Genomic DNA, 22326 nt, shown 5'->3' on the forward strand with positions numbered 1-22326 from the left:
TCTACTGAAAATATCTCACTAGACATCTGACTCTTCTGTGCTTTGTGTGTGTGTGGTGGTACTGGTGAGCCTGGAGTACTGTATCACCGAGCTCCATTCCCAGCCCTTTTTATTTTATTTTTGAGTCAGGGTCTTGCTAAGTTGCCCAGGTTGATCTCGAACTTGGGATCCTCCTGCCTCAGCTTGCCAAGCAATTGAGATAACAGGCCTGTACCACCATGCCTGGCTCTGTGCTCTAACAGCTATCTTTCAAGACATAGTAAGGACACTTGCCCAAGGATCTCCTGAGATCTTGCAGAGAATGTTTCCATCCGTGGAATCACATCATTTTAAGTGCATGAATGGCCCGAGTGTCTGAAGTTAATACTTTTACTAACACCATTCACTTCCTGTCACTGAGAGCCTCCTCATCTCCCTCTGTCACTATTTTTCTTAAGGACTGCCCAGCTATCTGAGGCCCACAAAGGATATCCTTTGCTTTTCTTTTTTTTTTTTTTTTTTTAAATATTTATTTATTTTTTAGTTTTCGGCAGAAATAACATCTTTGTTTGTATGTGGTGCTGAGGATCGAACCCAGGTCGCACGCATGCCAGGCGAGCGCACTACCGCTTGAGCCACATCCTCAGCCCTATCCTTTGCTTTTCAATAAAGAATCCCTGATACCTGTGCAACCTGTGACGCTATGCAAACTGACACCATCTAGAACTTGGGAGGCATTACCTGTTGCTGGGGTGGTGGCTGGAGCTGTGACATTAATGAATCCATCATATCCCCTCCTATAGGAGAGGGGGGATTATCATCCTCATTTACGGATCTTCTTCGAGCATCCTGATTGCTGTCAACGAACATATTCAGGAAAGTCTACAGATACAAACAAGAAAAATTTAGATGACCTGACTTTACTAAAATATTTTTAATCATTTAGATTAATTTAACAGAAACAAAACATATCATATCCATCCCTGAAAACTATTATTAAGACCACCTGGAAGAGAGACAACCAATTTTGGAGGGGTGTAATTGAGGAAAATAGTTAATAACAATAAAAACATCTAAGTGAAAAAAATTATAACGAATTAGTACTGTGCAAGCACAAAGTTGAAATATACCCTGGGCTGGAGGGACAGCTCAGTGGAGGAGCACTTGCTGAGCACGTGCAAAACCCTGGGTTCCATCCTCCAGCGCAGCTTTTAAACAAAAAAAAAACCATCCTCCAGAACCTCTTGACACTAGGTCAGAATATTTTCTTATTAACTTCTGACCCAGAAATGGGGGAAAAATTAAAAGTTGTATGTTGGCCACCTAAGTAACTTGCAAAATTTTCCATTTAGTCAGAGTTCTTCCTTTTTAAGCTAGGAACACTGAAGGAGAATTCTTCCAACTTTGGGCTCTTTAAACCATATGATTTAATCTTAAACCATCATGTGCGGGCAACTTTGTTTTATAGAATATGTCACCCAACAATTAATCAAGGCAACTGGAATTTGGGTCCCAAGCACAGATTTTTTTTAATACAGCCCACTTTGCCAGTTTTTTTTTTTTTTTAAATGTAGATCATAAGCTAAGCAGAATCATCAAAGGGCTAACAAAAGTACACAGCCTGACTTTAAATTAAAAATAATGAATTTGCAGCACACATTCATCTTCTCTCAATACCCTACTAAAACTTACGAGGGAAAAAAATCTAAAGCAGTAAGTTACAAAGACAGAAAGAATGGGAGAAGAGAAAAAATAGCAATACATTCTGCAGGATGTGAAGCAGATGGCTGAAATATCCCATGCGAGAAAGTCTAAGCAGGCCGCAGGGAAAGGCCAACAAGCAAAGCTATTTCCATCCAGAACCTCAAGACACGTTGGAACTGGCAACAACAGAGACCTCTGGAAATGGGGATGCAGGTGGCACTAAAACCAGAAGGACTGGGTGAAAGTCTCTTTAAGAAACTCTGAAACTCCTCCAGACCCTTGCTATTCTCAGTGAGCTCAGCTGATATCCACCCTGCTGGAGGAACTCTGACTTAGGGAACTGCAGGATCAATGGAGAGGAGCACCATATTAAAAATGGGGATTAAAGTCTGCACAGTGAAAGTCAAGAGTACTAGTTTTCTTCTTCTTCATTTTTTTTTTTTTTTTTTTTTTTTTTTGTGGTACTACAGATTAAACCCAGGGCCTCAAGCATGCTAGATAAATATTCTACCACTGACCTACATCCCTAACCCTTTTTTATTTTAGTTTGAGACAAGGTTTTGCTAAATTGCTCAGGGTAACCTCAAACTTGCAATCCTCCTGCCTAATCCTCTTGAATAGCTGGGATTATAGGCTTGTGCCCAGCATTCATCTCTCATTTGACCTCGCCCAAATTAAGAGCTAGACGTATACCATTTATTCAGGAGATCTGGATACTCACATCTTGGTACTCATACCAACCCAATAAAAAGACCTAAAGCTACTGATATTGGGAGTTTCCCTAAGAAATGGCCCAGGCAGGTCATCCTGTAATGAAGATACAATCTTACCCTTAAATAACAGCAGAGTTAAAAATCACTTAAAATATGAAGAAAGACACTAACATGAAAGAGATTAAACCACACCCCCACACACAAAAAAGAATGGAGATTATGTGGGAAGAGAAGAGGTAAGGCAAGATAAAGTAGCTATATAAGAACATGATGTCATAAAATGAACATTTAGGAGGAAAAAATAGCTTTGAACATTTTTTTTAAAAGATAGCAAAAGAAAAAATCTTGACGGAAAAGGAAAAAAAAAAAAAAAGGATTGGAAGATGGGCTGGGGCTATAGCTCAGTTGGTAGAGTGCTTGCCTCGCATGCACAAGGCCCTGGGTTCAATCCCCAGCACCACAACAAAAGGGGTGGGGGGAATTGGAAGGAAAAGAAAATTTTCCCAGAAACAAAGAGGTAAAAACAAAAGGTAATAAAATTAGAGGGCAAGTCTAGGATGCCCAGAATAGTAGGGTTACCAAAAAGAGCTAATAGAGAATAGAGGAAAGAATCCAGAAATAATACAAATAAATTTCCAAGTGCAAAAGGTAATAAGTTTTCAGATGGAAAGAGCCCACTCAGTCACATAAGGTTCAAGGATTAGAACAGCATCAAATGTCTCAATCATCACAATGGAAACTAGAGAACAATGAAGCAAGGCCTTCAAAATTTTTACAGAAAATGACTGCAGCCAGAATTCTGAACCTAGCCATTCTCAATTAGATGAGGGTCAACTGAAGGCGCTCGCAGCAATGCAAAGTCTCAAATAAGCTCCTGTGTTCAATTTAACCTACCATGTACCTTCTTCCAAGAAGCTAGTATAGGAGGTCTGCCAGCAAACAACAAAGTAAACTAAGGCAAAGTAAACCAAGGTGGGGTCCCAGGCACAGGGCTCGCAACAAAAGACAGAAGTGAAGAAACTGCCCCCTTCATCCTGTGACAGATTCCTATGTCACAACTCTGTAAAAAGGCCTTGAAGTGCTACCAGTCCAAACTGGAGCAGGTCAGAGAACTGTGGAAGAGATATCTTCAAGATGAAACACACAATGTATTTGGTAGAGTCTGAATGCACCAAGAGGAAAGTTACATAACTGGGAGACAGTTTAAAGCTGAGTTAGTGATAAGTTCAGAGAAAGCTCAGCCAGAAAAAAGAACCAATGAATAGTTCCAGGAAAATAAAACATTGAGCAAGAAAGGAAAAAGTAATAGTAAGCTGTGGTAGAACAGTGTTCATATAGTCCTAATAATATGAACACTAAAATGATTGAATCATAATTACCATCCAACCATATTTCAAAGACAGAAGGGAAAAAATGCATTTATGTACTTGAAGCAGGAGGAAGGGATACATATGTACATATGTATAAATAAATAAATAAATAAATACATAAATCCTCCTTTCCCATGGTAAGAATCAGATAATGACCCCAAAGGTGAACAAACAACACTGTAAGCATGCTATTTAGAGATATGGATATAAATTCCAAGAGAATTGTGTCTAAAGAGCAGGAAAATAGCAAGAGTGGGTTGCAGAAGACTATTTTTCAAAATAAGCCTTCTTGAAATTTTTTTTTTTAACCTTTGGTGCTGGGGATTGAACCCAGGGCCCCACGCATGCTAGGGTAACACTCAACCACTAAGCTGCATCCTTGGCCCACCTTCTGGAACTATTTGACTCTAAACTATAAACATGAACAACTGAGCCATCCCATGAGAATCTCCAGCAGCTGTGGCACAGGATGTCACGTTTGGAAGGCATCATAGTGGAATGGATGATGAAACTTTTCCAGTAATCAATGATAAAGACAACTTTTTAAATTTCTTAGTTTCAAAGAGCAAATATGGCGTTCTTCGTCATCTTCCACCTTATTTGTCAGCGGGTAAGGAAATAGAGAACTTCTCATCACCTCGGACACATGGGCACAGCACTTCATCAGAACTTTCAGCTCCCTCAGAAAAAACTTGCAGAGATGATGACTTAACATTGATATTTATTAAATTCAAACAGGACTTTGTCGCTTCTCCCCATTATTTCTCTCTCAAAGAAATTATTTTAGAGGTCATTTTTAAGTTGACTATGTCATACTCTAATGCTTAAGTCCATTACCTTTAGCCCTGGTGCAGGATAAAAACCTTCAACTAATTTGCTGTTATCAAAAAGACTATAGGCACCATCCCGTATTGCCACGACACCTCGACTCCGGCAATATATGTCAATGCAATACATGTTCCTGAAGGCCAGTCTGATGTGGGTGGACGACTGTGGCAAAATGGAGAAGCACTGGTAGGCAGTGTTGGTTCTCTGGGTCAAGCCCAACATCGGCACAGTGGGGAGTTTGTTGATGGCATTTAATGGAGCCTGAGTGTCAAATAGTACCTATAAAGAACAAATACAGTGAGAGAAGACAGTTCCTGTACAAGTGCTAAAGCCTCAAAAATTTCAATATATAACTGTCAAGAATAAGACAATGTATTTCTGTAAACTAGCCCTGGAAAAGAACACAAACTAGATCATATTTCCGCTTTGATCAAAGAAAATTCCCAAAGAACTGTTCAAGATATAAAAGACACAGGTAACATTCAAATCACTAAAAACAAATGATTCCACGTGATTTTTTGAGGCGTTTTGCATGAGAAACTAACTGCCAAAGTTATATTTTATATTTTAGACAGAAAATAAAACTTGAATTACCTGTAATAACTGAACCACATTTGGTGTTTTGTTGAACATTTCTTGAAGCTGATGGAGAATGGTGTTGTGACAGTTACTGCAACCTGAGTTTGGGCCAACTGTTCCCAAAGAAATGTGAAACTTCTGGTGGATGGAATTCCACTGGATACTAATCTATATCAAAGAGGTCGCACATTTCAGAAACTGGGAAAGTTATGAGTCAAACACAGAGTAAATTGTTAAAAAGCAAAATGCCAAAGATCCAAATGAGACATTTTTTGAAAATTAAGTGAGATGGGATTCAAACTTCAGATGTGTTGTTATTGTGGACCAGTATATCCCCTGAACATGCATGTATTACCTTCTTCTACTATATAAAATAAAAAGAGAATATGTTAAAGCAATAATTTTGATTAAACTTTATTTGATAATTATCATTAGTGTTTCTCATTTTCTATTCTTCCCTTGAACTAAAGGAAAAGTCACACTCTTGGTACCATGAACTACGTAGCACTGTTGTAAAAGAGAAAGAAGCCACCTCCAACACAGATGCATTTAGTTAATAGACTTGAAAACACTCAAATGATTTCTGATATGACTTGATGTGAAGAAGGCCCAGAGAAAAGCCAGCTGCTTGAATTTTTACACTAAATTTCTAGGACTTTACATATGGGGAGGGAAAAAAGTAAAAAACTAGAATACAGAGAATACCTTCAAAGTTAAGATAGGAAGCCAGGTGCATTGGCATATGCCTGTAATCCTAGCAGCTCAGGAGGCTGAGACAGGAGGATCACGAGTTCAAAGCTAGCCTCAGCAACTTAGTGAGGCCCTAACCAAATCAGTGAGACCTTGTCTCTAAATAAAATATAAAAAAGGGCTGGGGATGTGGCTCAGTGGTTAAGCATCCCTGAGTTCAATCTCCAGTACCAAAAATTTTTTAAAAAAGTAAGATAGGATCAAACAATAACATTCATGTGACCCAAAGCAAAGGCATACTACATTGTTTATATTCACTCAGACATACTCTGCCTTTCAGCAATCATGTTGCTAAGAAGACCTAGAATCAGTGAAGAAAACAAAAATAGGAACACCAAAAGCGCATTATCTTGTCCAAAACTCTTCAAGATCACATGCCTAATCCAAGAGGGTATTTTTGTTTTCAATCTGAAGAGTTAAGCTTTATAGTATGCTACAGTATATGTATGTCAACAAAACATTTAAAATTTACCATTTTATCCCTCATTTTTACTTGAGCCCTTACTGATTTTAAGGCAGTTTTCATGTTTCTGAAGTTCTTGATTTTACAAAGATTTATAAGAGAGAGACTTCAGACTTACTGAACTTCCCTTGGTGGTTCCATAACACAAGATAAGTTTTCGATAATTATAAACACGAACTTCTGAGAAAATATTTAGATGTGCAGGTATGTCTAAGTAGAAAGGAAACAAGAAGGAGATTAATAGTTCACTTTATAAATTTGAAAAGAAGGGCACTTTGGCAATATTATGTGCCTAATTAAAAGGTCTCTACGTAATTGAGTTTAAAAAATAAAAAAAGGCATAAATAAACAATATACTTCCATTTCTCCAAAAAGGAGCCAGGGCAGGACAGAGATATACTGAGACATTCTAGCACAGCAGCTAGGGGTTCCATTTCCAGCACTGCCACTTACTTGCTATATGAACATTAGCAAAGTTCTTGGTTTCTATGACTTGCCTTCTTCATTTGTAAAAATGAGGAATAATACCCACTTACTTCCTCAGAGACAATTGTGAAGATTAAATGTTAATGAAATCAAACTGGTTTTTATATGGCATGGCACATAATAATAAGTATCGTATTACTATAGCACACAGGAATTATTACACACAGGCACATCTCTCTGTAAAAATTTCTGGAAGCAAAAGAACTTAACAGTGGTTGCCTCTGGAGGAAGGAAATTGAAGTCTGAGGTAAAATGGACATAATTTTCATTAGACATACTTTTGATTTTTTTTTAACATTGTGCATGCTTTACCATTTTAAAAGGGGGACTCTTATTTTATTATTATTTTTTTAAAGGAAGATTAGCAACTCAGGAGGCTGAGGCAGGAGGATTTCAAGTTCAAAGTCAGCCTCAGGAACTTAGTAAGACCCTGTCACACATAAAAAGGGCTGGGAATATGGCTCAGTGGTTAGGTGCCCCGGTTCAATCCACAGTACCAAAAAAAAAAAAAAAAAAAAGATGATGATGATGATCACATGTACCTGGTAGGGAACGTGCAAATTCCAACACACACTCGTATAATCGTGCAATGCTGTTCCAGTCATTAAGGAACATTTCAACCACTTTTCTACCACCAACAGGTTCAGAGAGCAGATTTTCATAGGTCAGGTAAACATGCCGGGATGGGCCTACAGGATTAAATGAGAAGATTAATAGTAATCAATACTAAAAAAAAAAGCCCAGAAATATGCAAAAACAAAGGGTGTGAAACATCTCACCTTGTTCCCTTGTAGAAGTGCCATTAAGTGGACAATTTGCAAACACTAACTCTGCAACCCACGTGCGATTATTTCTACCTTGTAATCGGAAAGTGCAATCAAGAAGAGAGCGGTCCAGAGCTTTTTGGGTTTCCTCGTTTACACCCTTACAGGGGGGAATTCTGGTGATGAAAAATAGTATATGAAGTGTACTTTACACAGAAAGAGAAAGCATAATGTACACAATGACAGGCAGGGTGTGACATTAGAGCTACAGTTTAAGTTTTACTTCTAGATACTTTCTGCAAAAGAAGAAAGCAATTCACAGCAACTAATGGTATTTAACCCATTTCGATTCATATCAGCATGAATTAGGACCTCTCCCTTTAACAAAGTAAAATAAGTGTTTTTCTAATATTGTTAAAAAAAAAAAGACTTTAATTCTACAGAATGAAAATAAATCAACAATATAGGTTCTATGGAACATCTTCCAAAAAAAAAAAAAAAAACTAAGGAGAACAAAATACTTATAAAACTACCCTCTGAAGATAGGACAATATACTACAACGAATAAGGGCTTTGGAATCTGGATCTTTCATTCTAATTCTGTCTCAGCCACATTTAACCCCTCTGAATTTCAATTTCCCACCTATAAAATAAAAAATTACCCGATGAAAAATGACAAAATAATATACAGCAAATGTTTACTGGGGCTGATAGAACAAGTACTTATATATATTAATATCGTTTTGTAGTAAAAGCAAATCTTGGTTTACTGGCTGAATTGCCTTGACAAAATTCTGGGTGCATGAGTCTCCCTTCACTTCCTCTCTATAGAGGTAACCCTATTATGATGGAGCTTAACATGTATGAACTAATTGAACATACACACTGTATATATATCTATCACATATGTCACATATACAAGAGGAATGTAGTAGCTTTGGTGTCTTAAAAAATACCTACTTAAGCATTTTCCTTCAAGAGCTTTATGGACTATTTCATTTTATCATAAAACATTAGAAGGATATATATTTGACTTGTTTATGAACTATTTTAGTAATGGATGAAATACTGAGGTGATACAGTAATTACACATTATTCTCAGATGTGGCATAATGGTTATCTACACAAAGGCAAACAAAATGAATGCAATCGGAAATATAGAATCTTGGCTTAGTCCTCTTATTCAGAATATAACACCTAGAACAAATTTCTCAATCTTAGCAATACTGACATTTGGAGCTGGATAATTCTTTATTGGGGGGAGGGGGCTGTCCTCTCTTGTCCAACCTTGGCCTCTACCTACTAAAGGTCAGTAGCATGTTCCACCCCCGCTTCCCAGTTAATGATAACCAAAGATATCCCCAAAGATTACCAAATGTTCCCTAAAGGGCAAATCTGCCCTGAGGTCAAGAACCCCTGACCTAGAAGAGAACAAAAAAGAGAATTGCATGTAATAAAAATAAAACATGTGGGCTGGCGATGTGGCTCAGTGAAGGTACTTGCCTAGCTTGAGCAAGGCCCTGGGTTCAATCCCCAGACCACAAAAATAAATAAATGAAATTCGTTGTGTGGCAGAAAAGAAAGCTATGTAAATATAAAATGTCAAAATATAATTAATGTACTCTAGAGATTTACTCAAAATTTCTATCACATCTTCTCATCAAGAGTTTTCAAAAGCTTTTCAAAAGTTAAATCTTTCATACCATATTCTTTGTATTACTACCAGAAAGAATTGCATATTTTGCAAACACGTTCTTCAACTGATAGGTATACTGAGGACTTGTTTGCCCTTACCCCTCACGATATAACCCTCTTCATAGAAGTTATTAAAAGCAGCCAACTCAAATAGATATTTCATCTCAAGTTTGAAAATATAAATGCATTACATTATCTTCCTTTTACATTAAGGAGGTTTCTCATGAAATCCACCTGGTTGGAAAATGAAAACACAGAAGCCAACATCTTCTGAAGTGAGAACTAAGGTAAGTATAAGACTCCTTTTAATTTATGTTCTCAGGGACAGCTAGACCCTGGAAATGCATTTTGTGTCACTTTCTTAATCTGTGACAGATATAATTTGCTCTATTTCATGGAACCTATAAAACATTTATCCAATTTTTTTTTTTTTTTCAGTGCTGGGGTTGAACTCCAGGGCCTTGCATATGCTAGGCAAGTGCTCTGCACTAAGGTATCCCCAAACACATTTATTCATTTTTAAGACTGTAATAGAAAATAATCTATGACTAAAAGCTGAGAAAATTTTCTCAAGATTAAATGCATTAGAGCAATTACATACTAATTAGATCTGTGCAGGATTTTGATTTAATAAAATCAGAGGCATTTATTACTTCTTCCTCTTCATTTCTATACCTTATCCTGATAATGAACAGCATTTACTAGACAAATATATCTTTACTTTAACCATTTCTATATATTTTCCTATAAGTTTAAATAAAGAAATCAAAAGCCAGAATGAATTATTTTGTTTAAAAATCATTGTTAAATGAAGCTAAAAAATATGAAGTGCTTCCCCTGTAGGTAAGACTCTTATGTGAAAGAAAAAAAGGGAATTCTAAAACTTCTCTTGAAAAAATGATTAAGAACAAGGTATTTAAAATCTTGTATGCCAGGCACAGTGGCACACACCTGTAATCCCACTGGCTCAGGAGGCTAAGGCAGGAGTTCAAAACCAGCCTCAGCAAAAAGCAAGGCGCTAAGCAACTCAGTGAGACCCTGTCTCTAAATAAAATAAAAATAGGGCTGGGGATGTAGTTTAGTGTGCTGGGAGCCATTAGCCAAGTAGGTATGACAATTTCCTTGCCAGCGTACCCCATGTTGCTTAGTGGAAGGACTCGTGGAAATAGGAAATTTTGCAGTGACACTGCACCTAAGGTGACCTTGCTCAAGGACCAGGGCGGATCCGGGTTTAGGGTGTTCCCGGTTTAGGATAATCCAGGTTTAGCGTGGTTCCAGGTTTAAGGTTATTCCTGCTGGGAATAGGGCGTATCCTGCTGCCTGAGTTCCCCTTGAGTTCTCACGGGATTCAGACAGTATTTTTGGGGAGACAGAAGCCCAGTGGGGGTGGATTTGGGCAGAGAACGTGGATTTCCCCAGAACGTGATTGTAGACAGCTGGTGTGAGTTCAGGAATAAAGAGTTGCTGTTTGAATCTACAAGCTATGTGGTGGCTCGTGATTTTGTGCCCAGCCAGACTGCGGCATTAGTGGTTGAGTGCCCCTGAGTTCAATCCCCAGTACCGCCCCCCAAAAAATCTTATAAATCATGAAAAATATAACTAAGGAGAATAGAACACAAATGTTAACATCACTAATTTATCTGTAGTTTCCAGGAAGAGTAAAAAGAAAAAAAGAAACCTATATTTAAGGCAAAGCAATTCAAAACCAAATGCAATTAAAACACATTACATTTTCCTACTGAAGTCCATAATAAGACCAGCTCTATCTCCTGCAAACTTTGTGTAGAAATGGTGTTAAGGTGGTCAGCTAGGAAGAGGAGCTATTCTACTTCTTCAACTCTTAGGACCCAAAGTGAGCACCATTACATACATTATGCTCACCCTTATTTGGTAGCCCTTTCCACCTTCTACAAAAGCAAATACCCACATAACAAAAATTAAAGCACTATTGCTTAAATTTACAGACCCATGTCTTAGCAGACAGAGGAATTCTATAAAAATTGTTCTTATATTAATAAAATACATCAAGCAACATCTAAGAAACAATAAAATGGTCCCAGTAGGAGAGCCCTCAAAAAACCTGTTTTCCGGACCAAAAAGGCCAATGTCATAGATGGTACTCTAGCACTGCACATTCAACCTGCATGGCTGTGTAAAGTGAAGGTGACAACATTAGCTTCACTTCTAAGCATCCTTCAGCTCCTTGTCCTCTGGCCACTTAGAACCAAGCCCTCTGCTCATCTCCTTTTGTATACTTCTTCCCAGAGATCTAATTTATTGCCCTAGCTCAATCCAGGATTCTGACTTTATCTACTTATGCACAGACCTGTTAACTGAGCTTGAGATACACCCCTTATGGCTCAAAGGATGTCTAGGGCCTGAAACTTAGCAAAGCCCTTTCAAACTCACATCTGCTGTGTCCCTTATCTCAGAAACCACCACCAACATCCATCATTTGACCAAGATAAAACTCAGAAGCATCTTGGCCACCTGCCCATTCTCACCTCCAACATCAATCAACTGAATCACCAACCCTTTCATATTTCATGTCTGAAGTCCTCGTGGAACCTATCCTAAGCCAAGCTACCAATAACTCTGATGTGAACCAGTTCAGCAACTGGTTTCTGCTCCAATTTATTCTCCACATTGCTATCAGGTTAAGCTTTCAGAAACACTTATCTAATGATGCCAGTTTCTGCCTAAAATCATCTAATGGCTTTTGAGTGCCATAAAGATCAAGTTCAAATTACGAGACCTGATCCTTCCTTCTTCCATCTCCAGTCTCACCTCTCCTACCTGCCTCCATGCTGAACTCCCTTCAGCTCCAGGATAGCAAGCTCTCTCTGGCCTCTAAGCCTTCACATTAGCAGTTGTTCCCTCTGGTAAGGATCTCAAACTCCCACCCCACCTCCCTTTCATCCTCTGGCTAAGTCTGACAGCTTCTTCAGTGTGAACATAACTGTTGCTTTCTGAGGTATACCCTTCCTACCTTCTGAACTGGCCCACATCCACCTGCTTTATGAACCTGAAGTATCCTATCACAAGTCAAGCCTGACACTCAGTTGCATTCAGTAAATATCTACTGAATGAATTAAAGAAACATGGAGGAGATATCCTAAAATATCAAGTGGTGCTGAATGGTCACTCCACAAGTCAAAGAGAATGTGCCCCCAGACATTAGTAATTCTACACAGAAATCTGTGATACTTGCAGGTTCTACTGTTTTAATGGAAGGAGGGAACAGCTCTGGCACTGTGACTGCTACATGTGGTACCAAGTGAGACACATGATAGGGACTTACTTTAATAAGCGAATTGCATGGCTGAAGCCATCACCTTCAATTTGCACTCCTTGATGCGGAATCTCCAGATTGGATAACTGGAAAGACAAAAGTACACATTTTAACATACCATTAATTTTACAAAGGAAAGGAGCTGCCTTTACTATGTATTAGTGTCTCTATGTTGGTAGCATCTGTTTTACGGCCAGACTTTCCCAAAGTTAGAACCTTATGAGGCATGAGCAAATCCCCATCGTTAGATTCCTTGGGAAACTCATTAAATCCAGTGAAACTCAAAGCTGCCTCAGAGTCTCTAGTTTTTTCAAAACGCCTCCACAGGTGGCAAATCTTCCAAATTCAGGAGATTAACCTAATTTTTTTAGTGAGTCAAAAGTAATCCAGGGCTGGGGTTGTGGCTCAGTGGTAGAATGCTCACCTGGCATGCGCGAGGCACTGGGTTTGACCCTCAGCACCACATAAATGTAAAATAAAGATATCGTGTTTCCACCTAAAACTAGCCAATCCCTAAAAAACAAATGCCAAAATGTCATCTTTGATATAAGGAGAGCAACTAAGAACAGAATAGGGAGGAAGAGCATGAGAAGAAGATCACCATTAAACAGGGTCGAGAGGGAGGAGGGAAAGAGAGAGAGAAGGGAAATTGCATGGTAAAGGAAGGAGACCCTCATTGTTATACAAAATTACATATAAGAGGAAGTGAGGGGAAAGGGGAAAAAAAAAACAAGAGAGAGAAATGAATTACAGTAGATGGGGTAGAGAGAGAAGATGGGAGGAGAGGGGAGGGGAGGGGAGGGGGGATAGTAGAGGATAGGAAGGGCAGCAGAATACAACAAACACTAGTATGGCAATATGTAAAAATGTGGATGTGGAACCGATGTGAATCTGCAATATGTATTCGGGGTAAATGGGAGTTCATAATCTGCTTGAATCAAATGTATGAAATATGATATGTCAAGAGCTTTATAATGTTTTGAACAACTAATAATAAAAAAAAAATTTTAAATTAAAAAATAAATAAATAAATAAATAAATATTTTTAAAAAAAAGTATCCAGACTCAATTCTGGTAGTCCCAAATGAAGTAACAGAAAAATAAGGCAATTTTTCTTATGTAATTCTATTGTTTATTCCAAATGAAGTTTAAGTCATAGTTGTATCTTATTCCTAATCATAAACCATATTTTTTAGTTTATAACTTTGTCAAAATACATTTTGAACTATTAAGTCATTTTCTACATGAAACTCAAGAAAATAAAATTTCAAATTTATGCCTTTTCCCAAAGAAATTTCTCTCCCAACTAGAGGAGTCAGAAAGTCAGTTAAGACGATGAACGCAGGAATGGCAGCTGAAACCCCTTCCATGGAACCCTAAGCTGTTAAGGTATGCCAGAAAGCCATCGGATCCACCAAAGGAATACTTGCCACCTTTGGTGACATTGCTGGGTCTTCTACGACCGAGGATTTATACCTACCTTGTTCCAAAAAGAATTTAGGGTGGCTCTAAGTAACTCACTGAGGCCTGCTCTTTGGGAAGGGCAGAGGTTCAAAAACACCAGCTGTTGGGCAGTAGAGGTTCAGATTCAAAAGGAAATAAAGTGTGGGATGGTTCAAATGTTGCCACTATTCCATAAATCACAAAGATAAACATCCCCAGTGAGGTTAGATTTAGTTTTTTCACCTCAGTGTAAATTACTGTAAGCATAAAAAGGTGCTTGCTTTTGTCATAGCATAGCTAGAATTTTCACTAAAAGAAAAAGTAGAGTGAGTTTTTACAAGCTTGACCAAGTTCAACAGAGCATTATAGAATGTTCTGACATGCCCCATGTGTACACAATACAGGAGTAAAGAGAAGACATACGTCTACAGGCATCAGTCTAGGTGGGCCTGCAAACACACATTCTTGCAAATTTTGGTCTATATTTGGGGAAGAGAGGACATAAATGCATTGACTGCACTGTCCCAGCACCATGTATCCTCCCTTCTGACTACGAAGGTAATAACTAAGTGACAGCCATATAATCCATCTAAATGACCTGATAAAAGAGTCCAAGAACATGGTAAGTAAATAGGAAATATGAATACCCTGTACAGTTTAGGAGCTATGGCCAGTTCCCAGACAGAAGGGCCAGGAAGGACATTCATCAAGCTCACTCACAGTTCTAGGAGCTGGGGGCCATCAAGGACATGAGGACCTATTTTAGGTGCCTGTTTCTGGGCTTGGGTTTCTCTCTGGGCTACTGCTGCTCTTTGCATTTTCTCACCTTATTCTCTGCCTGCAGATCCCAAAGCCCTCTGAAGCAGGGGCTGGTGAACAGTTCCTGGGCCCATTCCAGCCCACTGCCTATTTTCCATAAGTCAAGTATTACTGGAACATAGCCATGCTCATTTGTTTAAATATCAACCATGGCTGCTTCATACAACCATAGCATGTTTGGGTAGCTGTCAGAGACTGTGTAACCTCCAAAACCTAAAATATTTACTTCTGGCCCTTTCCAGAAAAGGTTTGCCAAGCCGTCTGAAGGCCTGAAAGCTATTTTGAAAATATCTTCCCAAGACCATCATCATTAGCCCAACCAAAAAAGTCCATGTTCATGTTTCCAGGTCTCTTCTTCATTTCCAATAACTTATAGAGAAGACGATTTTTACAAAAACTAAAACTTTACACTAGAGGGAAATAATTAGGGTCTAAGTGTACAACTTTTGAAGGATAGCCAACCTTCAGCCAAACCTCTTTCTGGAAATACAAAAATTCAGATTGTGTTTTTTTTAATCTTTTTAATATTTATTTCTCAGTTTTCGGCGGACACAACATCTTTGTTTGTATGTGGTGCTGAGGATCGAACCCGGGCCGCACGCATGCCAGGCGAGCGCGCTACCGCTTGAGCCACATCCCCAGCCCCCCAAAAAATTCAGATTGTTAACCTCCCTTTACTTTCTTCTTCTCTTTCTTCTTTATTTTTAATTTTTTTTTTTTAGTTGTCAATGGACTTTATTTTATTTATTTTATATGTAATACCGAGAACTGAACCCAGTGCCTCGTACATGCTAGGCAAGTGCCCTACCACTGAGCCACAATCCCAGCCACCTTTTACTTTCATGTTTGGGAATCACACTGACTACACAACTATATATTCTTAAAAGACACTGATTCTGCTTAAGTCCATTGCTTCTTCCATGTGATAAAAGAAAAAACTTAATATTCTTTCTCACTTGCTTCTCAGAAAGCAGCCCCATTTTATTAGTACTTAATATGCCCATCTTCACCAACTCAAAAGACAGCTGCCCCTTTGTTAAATAACCATTTCTAATAGGCTTAAACAAATGCTCCAACTAAGATGTAAAAGTAAGGTGCAAATTCTTAAAAACTGTCCATTTTTCTAACTGGGAAGACTTTACTTTCCATTTACATAAAGAGCAGAAGGCTCAGAATCTGGAATACAGAAAGGAAATAATTAAGCCATGTTTTACATGTATACTATGAGAGGCTACTTGTAGACCCATGCTTCCCAAAATGAACAGGATGACAACCATCCTGGTTCTCCTAATCAAATCCACGTAACTTTACAATGAGTTTTTAAAAAAACCCCTCCTTCATACAGAATATTGAGAATCATTCCAAAAAATTACCTCCAACCGAAGTCCTACAAATGGCATGTTTGTATCACACATGGCAACAAAGTGAGCTAGAACTTTATTGAAGGCACACGTTTCTCCTGATCGCTTGGTTTTCTTGGATTCTACTGGACATGGATCGTCACATACCTAGAATTCAAGTAAAACAGTACAGATGATGCAACTCAGTAAAGCAATCAAAGCAGTCACAAAACTCAAGGGTAACCAAAACAAATGTTAATGATTTCAACAAATGTTTATTGAGCAAATACTAACCTAAGCATTGATAATTTAGTTGAAAATACTGTGTGTTTAACAAAACTGCTTGTGGAAAATGGTGTATAATTAATTAAAAGAAGCAGTCATATCAAGAGAATATAGAAAATTGTTACTTAAGTTCCACTGCTGCCCTTTAAAAAAATCTTATCTTTTCCATATTAAAAAAAAAGGGGGTAAAGAACACAAAAAAGGTAATACACTCATATAAATTCTATGCTCACTTCTGTATATGATCATACCTTACGCTTGGTTCCAGTTTTAGTCTGTTTCCCAGGTTTTGTACGAAAAATCAAGTCCTGGACATTTTCCTTGAACTGCTGCAGCAGAAGTGCCACCACAGGGCTGTCTTCACGATCGGTGGCATTCACGGACATGAAGTAGTACTTGTATGACAGCTGTGTAGGTTTATTGGGAACCTCCAGCATCTCCACAACCTAAAAAGGCCCAAATCAGAAATGAGAGTCAGAGAGTTAAGTGTTGGGCCATGGGTGTGGCACACGCCTAGAAACACACTGACTCGACGGGCTGAGGCAGAAGGATCGCAAGTTCAAAGTCAGCCCCAGCAATATGGTGAGGCCGAAGCAACTTAGCAAGACCCTGTCTCAAGATAAAAAATTAAAAGGACTGGGATGTGGCACTGATTAAGCACTCCTGGGCTCAATACCCAGTACCAAAAAAGAAAAAGAAAAAAAAAGACGCATTAGATATTTTTTCCTTATAACAAGTATGGCTCAGAATTATACATCTAATATAAATTTTATACAGACAAATCAAACATGATGTCAAAAAGCATTACTAGTAAATATATACTGTTGTTTAAAAAACAGACCAGATTAAAGATTGATCTAAGTAAGCCAATCATAAACCATAGCAAATGGGACATTCAAATTCTTAGCAATAGGTGTTCTTGATATTCATGCTTCAGGTTATAAACTGAAAAAACAATTTATGTCTACTCCGGCTGCTAGATTTTCTAGAACAGTATCAATTTTAAATTGCCCTGCTGTCTCCCTATAACCATTAAAACACCTAACATTCTACATTATGGCAGAGAAAAATGATAACTATTTCTCACTGGGAAGAATATAAAAATAAACCCCGGTTTTTCAACTGAAAACTATACACTATGAGGACCAAAACATCAGCACTACTTTAAAATGATATGTACCAAGGACCATCCAAAGTGCCTTATAGACGTGAACACTTTTAATCCTAAGATTCCTATGTATTTATTTTTTTTAAGGAGGGAATTGAGGTATGACAATGTAAGTTACATGCCCAAAGTCTTACAGCTAAGAAGCCATGGACTCACACTAATGTTTGGCTACAGAAACCTGGCTCTTATCCACTATATGAGATAGTTATTTTTTTGTTTTTGTTTTTGTTGCGGGGTGTGGAACTGGGATTGAACTCAGGGGCACTTGACCACTGAGCCACATCCTAGCCCTATTTGGTATTTTATTTAGAGACAGGGTCTCACTGAGTTCTTAGGGCCTTGCTGTTGCTGAGGCTGACTTTGAACTCACAATCCTCCTGCCTCAGTCATACAAGTTGCTGGGATTATAGGTGTGCGCCACTGCATTCAGCCTCCTCTGTTCTTAATGTCCATGGTAGCAGTTCTTTTCATGTTTATGAACATATCACCCCTAAGTGATAAATCTGAACAATGTTGGAATAACCTATAAAGTATTGCTTTACCAATGGTCACTGACACTAAAACCTGAGCATTTGTTGATGCTAAATAAGGTCAGAAAATGAAAAATATATGTAACTTTCAAATTTTACTTTGTGTGTGGTTGAGTATTAAAAAAACCTATATGTATTCCCAGGCACGATATCACTTCATGGGCTAGGCAGTTCGCTGAGAACTGAAATAATAGCCCTTTGTTGTGTGTCACATCTAGTTCCACAGCAGGTGTTTTAAAATTCAGAAAAAAGTAAAATTCATATCAATGACAGACTTATAAGTCTATGTAGAGATATATCAGCCTACACGGGGTATCTTTTTTTGGGGAAGGGGGGCAGGGATTGAACTCAGGGTCACTCGACCACTGAGCCACATCCCCAGCCCTATTTTGTATTTTATTTAGAGACAGGGTCTCACTGAGTTGCTTAGCACCTCACCATTACTGAGGCTGGCTGTGAACTTGCCAAGATCCTCCTGCCTGAGCCTCCAAAGCCGCTGGGATTACAGGACTATGCCACCACACCCGGCCACAGGTTATCTTTTTAAGATAGTATCTTTCAAAACTAAAAAATTCACTCCCATTATTTTCAAACAACAATCATGAATTAAAAATTTCGAATACCTTAGATTCTTAGGAAAAAGTATCTATTTGGTATATAAGAAATTTCTACAAGCAGGGAATGTATTAAAGTGAGCTCATATTCCAAATGCTTTCTAATTCTAACCAATTCAAAGACCTCAAAGAAACCAACTGGAAAACACCCAGGAAGAGTAAAAATTAAAAAGAAAGAATCTTATTGTATACTGCAATGTACATTCAATCAACCATGGAATATGCCTTCAATTAGAGATGAGAAAATAAAGCTCTATCAACCAGCCCATATTTAAAAGGCTGCTTTAAACAAGTTCATATTCAGTTAAACCAAATAAATTTATCTGACACCCAATCATCCAAACCTTCATAATAGTAGCTCTCAACTTTTTTCTTCTAATAGAGGAGATGCCTCAATCTAATCAGAAACTAGAAATCAATATAGGAAAGATTCTAGAATGAGAGATGGAGACGACCTTAAATTCCCCAACCAAAGCCCGACTTATCCCCTTTCCCGATCCCTACTCGCTGGGTTGAGAATCACTACATAAAAGTCAAATGTTCAGGGTTGGGGATATAGCTCAGTTGGTAGAGTGCTTGCCTCGCATGCACAAGGCCCTGGGTTCAATCATCAGCACCACCAAAAAAAAAAAACAAACAAAAAAAAAGTCAAATGTTCAATAAAATTCATATGCAAAAATTAAATTAAACAATAAATCATTCATGATACTAACAGAATTACTGGACTTGATCACCCCTAATCACCCTTCTGCATACTTACAATGTAGTATTGTGGAAGACGGGTGAGTTTAATAAACAGCTTATTCTTAGAAAGGTTTCCAATAGGATGAGTAGAGTAATTGGAAAGCTGCAATGTCTCACTGCTTATTGTAGGCAGATGTTTTATAGATTGTTTGCAACGCTGTTGTCCAAGCCAAAACCTTAATTTAAAAAAGATAAAACACATCATAAGACTATACTTTTCAGATTAACTGCATGTTACTGATTTACAAATAGAATGAAGATCACAAAAAAACCAACAATTGAGCCAGGTGTGCTGGTGCACCCTTGTAATCCCAGTGGCTCATAAAGCAGAGGCAGGAGTATCCCAAGTTCAAAACCAGCCTCAGCAACTTAGCAAGGCCCCAAGCAACTTAATGAGATCCTATCTTAAAATAAAAAATAAAAAAGGGGCTGGAAATGTGGCTCAATGGTTAAGTGCCCCTGGGTTCAATTCCCTGTACTGCCCACCCCCCCAAAAAAAAACACCAATCGATATTTAACTGAATTACTAAAAGGACACATGACCATATCAATGAATTATTTCATCACAGTTCTGTATTAGACTGTTAGTTCTCATTCTAGTTTAAGAAGTTTAAACTGTGATGTGAATAATTTTAATTATTTATAAGGCAAAATTAACTGTAAGGCTGAGATACTAGTTCAGTTTATTATAAGAAACTGCAGATTTCCTATTTAAAGACAGCACAAACTAATATCAATATTCTTTATAAAATGCCTAAATTATTCATAAAACGAAACAGAAAAACAATAAATAAGCATAAAAGTTTTTCTTTTCTTTTTTTTTTTGTATCATTGATAAAAACCTCTAGTTTTTATATTATATATGCCTGGTATATCAAGCAGGTGCAAGTATTAATTACTTCCTCCCCCGCTCACTTTCAGGGAAGTCCCCATATTTCACTTTGATGCTTTTACTAGAGTATGCTTATTCCTTTTATTTGTTTATCTATCCTTGATGCTAGCATACCACATAATCAAATACGTAAAAAAGGGATAAAATGACTGGTTCACAAATTCTCACTAAAGCACAATGAGATAACCATGTTAGAATTTTCATAGCAATATAACAATGCCAAAGTGTCTAAGCTCATGATCACCAGACTCACCCGCCTTACTGAAAGGCCATAGATCAGTCTGGGTGCTATTACATTTGCACAGTGAACTGCATGTGGTACAAATCACATACTAGTTATGTGCATTAAAACCATGTTAGAAGCTGGGCGCGGTGGCACACACCTGTAATCCCAGCACCACAGGCAGGAGGATCATGAGTTCAAAGCCAGCCTCAGCAATAGCAAGGCACTAAGCAACTCAGCAAGACCCTGTCTCTAAATAAAATACAAAATAGGGCTGGGGACATGGCTTAGTGGTTGAGTCCCCTGAGTTTAATCCCCAGTACCAAAAAACAAAACCCAAAAAAACACAATTAAGATAGATATATATTATGTCTCATGATTGGTACTATCAGTCCAACCTAAATCAGTTAAAAGAAGCAAGAAAGAAGATTTTTGCCATATCAAAAATTCAAATGAGGGGCTGAGGTTGTGGCTCCGTGGTGGAGCACTTGCCTAGCACTAGTGAGGCTCTGGGTTCGATTCTCAGCAACTCATAAAACAACAACAACAAATAAAATAAAGGTTAAATTATTTTTTTCCTTTTTTTGGTAGTGCTGGGGATTGAACCCAGGGCCTTGTGCATGCAAGGCAAGCACTCTATCAACTGAAGGTTAAATTCTTTAAAAAAAAAAAATGTAAACGGATACACAAGGTAGTCTTTTCAAAGTATATGTTGAACTGCTATTTTACTCTTGATTTTTTTGTTTTGTTACTTTGATTTTTGATTTGTGGAACCAAAACCAGAGTGATGGTCTACACTAATTGCCTGCATTGTATGGATAATGTGCAGTTTCTATAATTTTCTTTTTTCCTCTTACATTTGCTCTAATTTTATTTATTGAAATGCAATTTTATGTCTGTTGACTCTAGTAATGAGAATTGGAGCTTATATTTTGATATGTGTTTTCATTTTTTCCTCTAGAATTCATTGTTGTTGCCTAACATAAAGAAGTTATCACATGAACAGATGCTCAATATTATTAGTCATTAGGAAACTGTAAATTAAAATCACAATGAGATACCTAGTCACACTTAGCAAGAGGCTTATATTCAAAGATAATGACAAGCATTAGCAAGGACATAGAAAAATAGAAACCCTCACATATGCTGATGGGATTGCAATACGACACAGCCAGTTTGGGAAAGAGTTTGGCAGGTTCATTAAAAAGTTAAACATAAACTGACTATATGCCCCAGCAATTCCACTCCTGGGTGTGGACCAAAGAGAAATGAAAATGAAAGTTCACACATACACTTGCTATGAGTAGTCATAGCAGCATTAATCACAATAGCCAAAGAGTGGAAACCACCCAAATGTCCATCAGCTAATGAACAAAACAAAATGTGGCATATATATACAGTACAAAACAATTCAGCCATAAAAACAAAGTACTGGCACATGTTACAATATGAATCCTAAAAACATGCTAAATCAAAAAGCCAGTCACAAAAGAACCTATATCTTATGATTACCTTTATATGGAAAGTCCAGTAAAGGTGATTAGCTATAAATGGGCAACTTTTTGTGGTGGTGGAAATGTTCTACAATTGAACTGTAGTAATGGATGCAAAACTTGGTAAATTTACTACAAATCAAAGTATATAT

General features: G+C 37.8%; 1 protein-coding gene across 2 annotated transcripts in view; it reads right to left on the minus strand.

The window, feature by feature from the left end:
- Positions 1 to 22326, minus strand: part of Med14 (mediator complex subunit 14) — a 70418-nt gene that overhangs the window by 18924 nt on the left and 29168 nt on the right. For both annotated transcript variants that reach the window (XM_027927375.2, XM_027927374.2), the window contains exons 13-22: positions 19583 to 19742; positions 16762 to 16956; positions 16259 to 16393; positions 12633 to 12709; positions 7652 to 7812; positions 7415 to 7561; positions 6505 to 6596; positions 5189 to 5341; positions 4604 to 4873; positions 721 to 861 (exon numbers count right to left, since the gene is read on the minus strand). In XM_027927375.2, coding sequence (XP_027783176.2) covers positions 721 to 861; positions 4604 to 4873; positions 5189 to 5341; positions 6505 to 6596; positions 7415 to 7561; positions 7652 to 7812; positions 12633 to 12709; positions 16259 to 16393; positions 16762 to 16956; positions 19583 to 19742 — 1531 coding nt within the window. The remainder of the gene's footprint in view (positions 1 to 720; positions 862 to 4603; positions 4874 to 5188; positions 5342 to 6504; positions 6597 to 7414; positions 7562 to 7651; positions 7813 to 12632; positions 12710 to 16258; positions 16394 to 16761; positions 16957 to 19582; positions 19743 to 22326) is intronic.

This window comes from Marmota flaviventris, chromosome X (genome assembly GCF_047511675.1).
Source record: "Marmota flaviventris isolate mMarFla1 chromosome X, mMarFla1.hap1, whole genome shotgun sequence".
Taxonomy (NCBI): Eukaryota; Metazoa; Chordata; class Mammalia; order Rodentia; family Sciuridae; genus Marmota; species Marmota flaviventris.